General features: G+C 63.0%; 1 protein-coding gene across 1 annotated transcript; it reads left to right on the top strand.

Annotated features, from left to right (window-relative positions):
- Nucleotides 1-2828: 2828 nt before the first annotated feature.
- Nucleotides 2829-6883, top strand: LOC137148230 (zinc finger protein 75D-like; the record flags this gene model as incomplete). The annotated part of the gene is made up of 3 exons (XM_067540872.1): nt 2829-2849; nt 5525-5651; nt 6533-6883. Coding segments are annotated over exons 1-3 (499 nt in total), but the record flags the coding sequence as incomplete, so codon positions are not given.
- Nucleotides 6884-6895: the final 12 nt, after the last annotated feature.

The following is a 6895-nucleotide window of genomic DNA, read 5'->3' as shown; positions in this document are numbered from 1 at the left end:
CACCTCACCCAGCACCTTCCCAGCACATCACAGCCTGTCCTGGCAGTGCCTGGCCGGCAGAGCGCCGTGGGTTATCCTGATTCCCACACACCGACGTGAACATTATATTAAACGTCCCCAGCCCCCCCCCAGCTAACCAGCAGGACGGGAATTTCTGCACAATTCAGGGTTTGTTTTACAAGTCCAGGAGCTCCAGCAGCCCCAGCGGCTCCCCGCCGACCTCCTACCTGAGCCATCTCCGCTGCAGCCCTTTCCCGGCCCTGTGCCCGGGAGGATGGGAAAATCCAGAGCGAAGCGTGGATGTTATTCCGCAGCCTGTTCGGACGAGAAGGGTGGTCAGGCAGGTTTCACGGGGGGCGGCGATTCGGTGCATTTCACACCCCGGTGCCCGGCGCCTGGGTCTGTTTCCTCCCTCCCCAGCACGGTCCCACCAGAGGCGCCGAATTCCTCTTTGTTCCCGAGCCAGGGGCCTGCACGAAGGGCAGAGCGCCTCCTGACCCGGCCCAGCGTTTACAATCCCACGCCTGGAGAAAAGGGCCGGGAAAGCTGAGCCGTCCCGACCCTCCCACCACCTCCCCACAGACGCCTCCAGCAAACGGCGGTTTCTATCCATGGCCAGGGGAACCTCTGCATCCTGCGGGGAGCACGGACCACTGGAGGGAAGTACAGCGCCTGGCGCCTTTCCCCGACTGGGCGCAGCGATTTCCTCCCAAATCCTGCTCTTTCCAAGACAGGGGAGTGGGGATCCGAGGGGGTTTCTATCCACGGCCAATCGATACCCCGAGACAAGGGCAAAACCAGGGCGGGAGCTGGATCCAGAGCCACGTTCATTTTTTGTGCTCCGTTCGGTGAGATCCACGCGGATTCACGCACTTTCCCTGTCACCAAATCAGCAGTTTTGGCCCCAAAACGTTTGGTGCAGAAAGTTCGCCCAGCTGCATAAATAACTAGCAAACCATCCAGCCCCGCTCTCCGGCCCCTGCGGCCGGTCCCGGCAGGGCGGGGCAGCGGCAGACCCACACTCCAAGCCGCGGCTTGGGGCTGCTTCGTGGTCCGCGCCGCTGGTGCGGTATCAAACCGGCACCTCCTGCCGCCTGCGGAGCGGTCACCTCCTCGAGCCCCCTGCAGCGACCCGGCTCCGGTCTAGCTTCACTGCCAGGCAGGACAGAGCTGTGGGAAGAGGCGCCCGTGTAAACAGAGCCCCGAGTATCAGGACTGTCCCTCCGGAATCAGGAGATCTGGTCACCGGCCCGGCCCGGAGAGAAACTCAGCATTCACCCGGCGGGCATCGGACGAGTCCGCCTGAGCCCTGCCCCCCGGTCCGGTCTGAGCCCCGCCCCTCCGCCCTGCCCCGTCCGGTCCGAGCCCGCGCCTCCGCCCTACTCCGGGCCGACGCCCAGCGCGGGCAGATTTCGGGGCGGCCGGGGCCCAGGGCTCAGCGCACAGAGCGGAGCAGCGGGGATCCGAGTCTGAGCCCCGCCCCTCCGCCCTCCGCCGCAGATCCGCAGACGCGCCCGCCCGCGCCGCGGAAAGCGGCAAGTCGGTCGCTAGCCCCGCGCCTCCGCCCTGCCGCACGAGACCCGATCCGGGGCAGCCGGCTCCGGCTCCAGAAAGCTGGGGGCCGGGGGGAGGGAAAGGGGCAGGCGAACCGGACGGGGGCGATGGTTGGGGAGTCACAGCGCGGGCAGATTTCTGGGGCCGGGTGCCGGGGGGCGCCGCTGGGTTCTCAGCGCACAGAGCGGTCCGCTCGCTGCAGCACGCGGGGATGGCAAGGACTGCAGCGGAGATGGCTCAGAGACCGGGGAGCCGCTGGGGCTGCCAGAGCCCTCGCGGAATTGTGCAGAAATTCCCGGGGTTAGCTGGGGGCTGGGGACGTTTAATATAATGGTCACGTCGGTGTGTGGGAACTGTCCCCGCTCCTGCCAGACAGGCTGTGATGTGCTGAAGGTGCTGGGTGAGGTGCTCCGCGCGCAGCAGATCCGCAGACGCGCCCGGCCCGCGCCGCGGAATGAGAGGCGGCAAGTCGCGCGGTGTCGCTAGATTTGAGAGCCTCCAGAGTCGGACGTCCTGGTGACTCAGCAGATCCAGTTTCCGACGTGTCCCTGCCTGGGGCCACCAGGGAGCAGCGTGTGAAATACAGACACATCCAGTCTGTCTGCACACAAGAGACCCGATCCCAGCACATCACAGCCTGGCAGCGGGGCAGAGCGCCCGTGGGGTTATCCTGATTCGACGTGACCCGTCACAATCCAGCAGGACGGGGAATTTCTGCACAATTCAGGGACAAGTCCAGGGGCGCAGGGCTCCCCCGCCGACCTCCATCGAAAGCTGGGGGCCGGGGGGAGAGCGAAGCAGCGCCGAGCTCGTCCCGGGCCGCAGGCTAGCGAGCGGACGGCGGGGAACCCAGCGGCGCCCAGAACTGCCCAGCGGCGCCGAGGCAAGTCAGTCCCAGCCTGGCCGATCTGCCCAGCCTGGAGCCCGCTGCGGGTCAGACGCCGTTCTCCCCGCTGGCCTGCACGGGGTCGCTGGCGGGTCTCGTGCAGAAGCGGAGGGAATGTGGTGCGTCGACTGACTCGGCGTGTGCGCGCCCGGGCGCGTCGGGGTCGGCGCCGCTGGGCGGTTCTGGGCGCCGCTGGGTGAAAGGTCCCCCAACCATCGCCGTCCGCTCGCTGCAGCCTGGGGCGGCGGAGGGGCGGGGCTCAGACCGACGGGCGGAGCTCAGGGGGGCGCTGCTTCGCTCTGGATTTCTCTCCGGGCCGGGCCGGTGACCTCCCGGGAGGGACACAGGGCCGGGCGCCTCTTCCCACAGCTCTGGCTGCAGCGAAGAGATGGCTCAGGGCTCCGAGGAGGTGACGGCAGGCGGCAGGAGGTGCCGCTGGGGGGTCTGCTGGGAGGCCGCAGGGGCCGGAGAGCGGGGCTGGACTTGTAAAACAAACCCTGATTTGGTGACAGGAAAGTGTGTGAATCCGCGTGGATCTCACCGAACGGAGCACAAAATGAACGTCCCCCAGTCCTGGTTTTGCTGGTTACTGGCCGAGAAACCCCCTTGGATCCCCACTTGTCTTGGAAAGAGCAGGATTTGGGAGGGGAAATCTGGGGTCAGGGGAAAGGTGCCAGTTTAATATAATGGTCACGTCGGTGTGTGGGACGGCTCATCAGGCGTGGGATAACCCAGAGGCGGGCGCTGGCTGCAAAGAGGAATTCGGCCACCGGCTGGGAGTGGAGGGGAAACAGACCCAGGCGCCGGGCACCGGGTGTGAAATGCCAATCTCCGCCCCCCGTGAAACCTGCCTGACCACCCTTCTCGTCCGAGGCTGTGATGTGCTGGGGAGAGGTGCTGGGTGAGGTTGCTTGTCTTGTGCTGGTTAGCGGGGGCTGGGGACGTTTAACATAATGGTCACGCAGTTCTGCCAGACAGACTGGATATAGGTGCTTGTCTTGTGTGCGCAAGGGCAGTTCCACACTGGATGCCTGTATTTCCTGCTCCCCTGAGCAGCCCCAGGCAGGATGGCGGCAGAGCAAACGGCCGCTTAATGGCCCATGGAAACGTTCCCAGAGGCCAGGGGCCCAGGAGGAGACACCAGAAACGTACCTGCTGAGTCACCAGGACGTACCGGGTGACTCTGGACCCCCCTGTGGCTCGTGTGAAATCTCACCAGCAGCCAGCAGGCAGGGGGTAGATAAGGCTGCGCCTGGGAATCCATTTTGTCTTCAGTCGCCAAGTCCTGTTCCGCTTCAGCCACCCACCCACCTCTGAATCCAGTCATCTGCAACTGGAGCTGTGAACAAAGGACTGGGGCCCAGCCACTTACTGGATGTACCAGAGGGACTGTACACGCCAGCAACTCCACAATTCTCCTGGAAACCTGATGTGTCTGGACAATCAAATCATTTGTGTGACTCTGATTGCGCTAATCCTTCTTCCCTTATGGTTTCTTTCTTTCTTTTTACAATAAACCTTAGTTTTAGTTGTGACCCGTCCTGTGCCCAGGGCAGCCCCTTGAAAATGCCCCGGGCAGGGCAGGGCTGCAGACGGAGAGCAGATTCTCCCCAGCACTGGCGGGTGGCACTGAAGCCAGACTTCCCAACCAGCTACAAACTGCGCTTCTGAATCCCCACAGCAGCCAGTCCACAAATGCCCACAGCCCCTTCACTGCATTTCAGCTCCCGACTCCCAGATCAGCACCCTGGTCAGGTACAGAGACCAGTTCTTTACCCACTCTCTGCTCTTTGCCAGAAGGTTCCTCTGACCCCACAGGGTCAGTCCCCGACCAGAGCAATAGAAGTCTGGATCTTCCCCAACAGACCCGCTGCCAGCCAGATGCTCAGTAACTTAGAGCTAGAGCTTTATTGTAAAAGGAAAGAAACAAACAAACTATACGAGATGTTAAAGGATTGAAGCAACCACATACACACCATTGCTTTGCAAGTCCCCACACATCCGGTTCCTAGCAGGACAACCCAGGTTGCAGGCTGGTCCCGTCCCCCTGGTGCACATCCAGTCCCTGGGTGGGTCTCAGTCCTTTGTTCACAGCTTCAGTTCAGTTGCAGATGGATTGATCCAGGGGCAGGCTGGCGGCCAAAGCGAAATCCCGACTGAAGGACAAAATGGATTCCCCAGGCCTCTGCCTTATAGACCCGCTGGCCCGGCCGCGGTTTGTAACGTTTGACAGGAACTAGAATGGGTCTAGAGCCACCCCGGGCCAGTCCTGGGGCCTCCTCAGGCGTATCTTTCGGCTTCTCCCCTGGCCCTGCAGCTGGGGTGTCTCAATGGGCCATGAAGCAGGCTATCGTCCTGCCCCCATCCTGTCCGGGGTGTGGCCCAGGCAGCACAGTTTGAAATACAGACCCAGCAAACACACCCGTCACTTCCCTTACACACACAGCACAGACAGGAACGTTGCCATCTGACTTCGCACATCACAGCCTGTCTGACAGCGCCGGACACGGCAGAGCTGACAGAGATTATTTTGTAGTTTTGACATTGACGGTAACCCATATGTTAAATGTCCCCCCCCCATCTACCCAGCGTGACATTCACACACAAAGGGCTGGCTGGCAGCGTGGTGTTTTGGGGGAAGATCCAAGTGCAGCACATTGCTGTGGTGCGGGGACTGACCCTGTGGGGTCAGGGGAACCGTTCTGGCAAAGAGCAGAGAGTGTAAAGAACTGGTCTCTGTCCAGGCCCTGGCAGATCGGGAGCCAGAGACAGAAATGCAGTGAAGGGGCTGTTTGTATGTGTGCTCTGGCTGCTTGATAACCAGTGTGGGGAATCAGGGAGCAGTGTGTGGCTGGCTGGGAAGTCTGAGTTCAGTGTCACCCGCCAGCGCTGGGAGAATCTGCTCCTTTTTACAGCCTGCCCTGCCCTTGGCATTATCAGGTGGCTGCCCTGGGCATGGGACGAGTCACATCCCCCACAGCCCAGAAGAGCCCCTGCTGACGGCTGCCGGTGGGGGATTTCCCAGCCCTGCTGGGGACGGTCTCTGGGGCCGCAGGTGCTGAGCGGGGACCCTTCTCGTTCCAGGGGCCGCTGACCTTCAGGGAGGTGGCTGTGTATTTCACCAGGGAAGAGTGGGCTCTGCTGGACCCGGCTCAGCGGGCCCTCTACTGGGGCGTCATGCGGGAGAATTACGAGACGGTGGCCTCGCTGGGTAAGGATTCCTGCCCCCGCGGGTACTGGCGGTTCTGGGGTGTCCAAAGTGCCCCAGTCATCGTCTGCGCAGTATCCTTCCTGGGCCCCTCAGATTTCAGGAGCTCAGCACCCTCAAACCCTTGTGGGAGACTCTACTCCCCCGCCCCCGCTGCAGCCTCCCCCCGAACCCTCCCGGGGGAAGTGATTCAGAAACACGGAGGAGAAGCTAATCCACCCCCATCCCAGGCCTTTCAAGGGGGCAGGAGGGTGTGTTCACCCCCAGGCCTCTGCCTCCCTGGCACATGCTGTGTCTTGGAGAGAGGCCGGGCAGGGACAATCAGGGACCGTTCTGGCCAGGGACTTTGCACAAACACCCCATTCCCTCTGCTCCCACCTCCTGGTCTCTCTTGAGCAGGGTTCTGATCTTTCCACCGGCCGTGATCTCCCGGCTGGAGCGAGGGGAAGCGAGCCCTGGGTCCCCCTCTGCCAACCTCTGCAGAAAAATGAGATCCCCGGAGCCACCCAAACAGGTGAGGTGTCGGCTCAACCGATTCCCCCGACAGCCGGGGAATGAAGGAAACGGCTGCCCACAAAGACCCCAAGAGCTCCCCAGTCCTAGCCCGTCTCCCAGGGACCGGGATTGTGCCCAGCGGGTGTTGTACCCCACAGTGGACGTCGCTCCGGCTGCCCCGGCTGCCTTTCCCGGACCCTCCCTTCCCTGGGCCCTCATCGTCCCCTCCTCCTCTCTCTGCCCTGGAGAAGGGGTTCGGGGCTCCTGAACCTCCAGTCTCCTCAAGTTATTTTGGTTTGTTGCCCCGTTTCCCAGCCCTCCTTTCCGAGGTTTCCTCTCCCCTGGCACAGGGCCCGAGCCGGGTCTGGATTCTCTCTCTGTCCCCGCAGGTGACGGGCCGGTGAGTGGGACTCCCCAGCAGGCAGGGCCGGCGTTAGGGGAGCCATACGGGGCGTTACCAGGAAGATCCCCGGGGAAGGTTACCCAGAGCCCTGAGCTGCGAAAAGCCCGGGATTGTCAGAGCTGGCCAGAGGGGCGACAGGGGAACCCCCCTGAGGAGAGACGGGGCAAACCCACGGAGCTGGGGGGAGACGTCCCAGCCCCCAACGACCCTGCAGTCCAGCCGGGAACCCCCCCGGCAGAGAAAGAAACCACGTGCGCCGAGTGTGGGAAGAGCTTCAGCGCCAGGTCGGCCCTTGTCAACCACCGGCGAATCCACACGGGCGAGCGCCCCTACAAATGCCCCGAGTGCG

The sequence above is a fragment of the Emydura macquarii genome, unplaced genomic scaffold (assembly GCF_026122565.2).
Source record: "Emydura macquarii macquarii isolate MOO-44397 ecotype Brisbane River unplaced genomic scaffold, CSIRO-AGI_Emac_v2 contig_624, whole genome shotgun sequence".
NCBI classification, from domain to species: Eukaryota; Metazoa; Chordata; order Testudines; family Chelidae; genus Emydura; species Emydura macquarii.
This window is presented reverse-complemented; position numbering and strand designations above follow the sequence as displayed.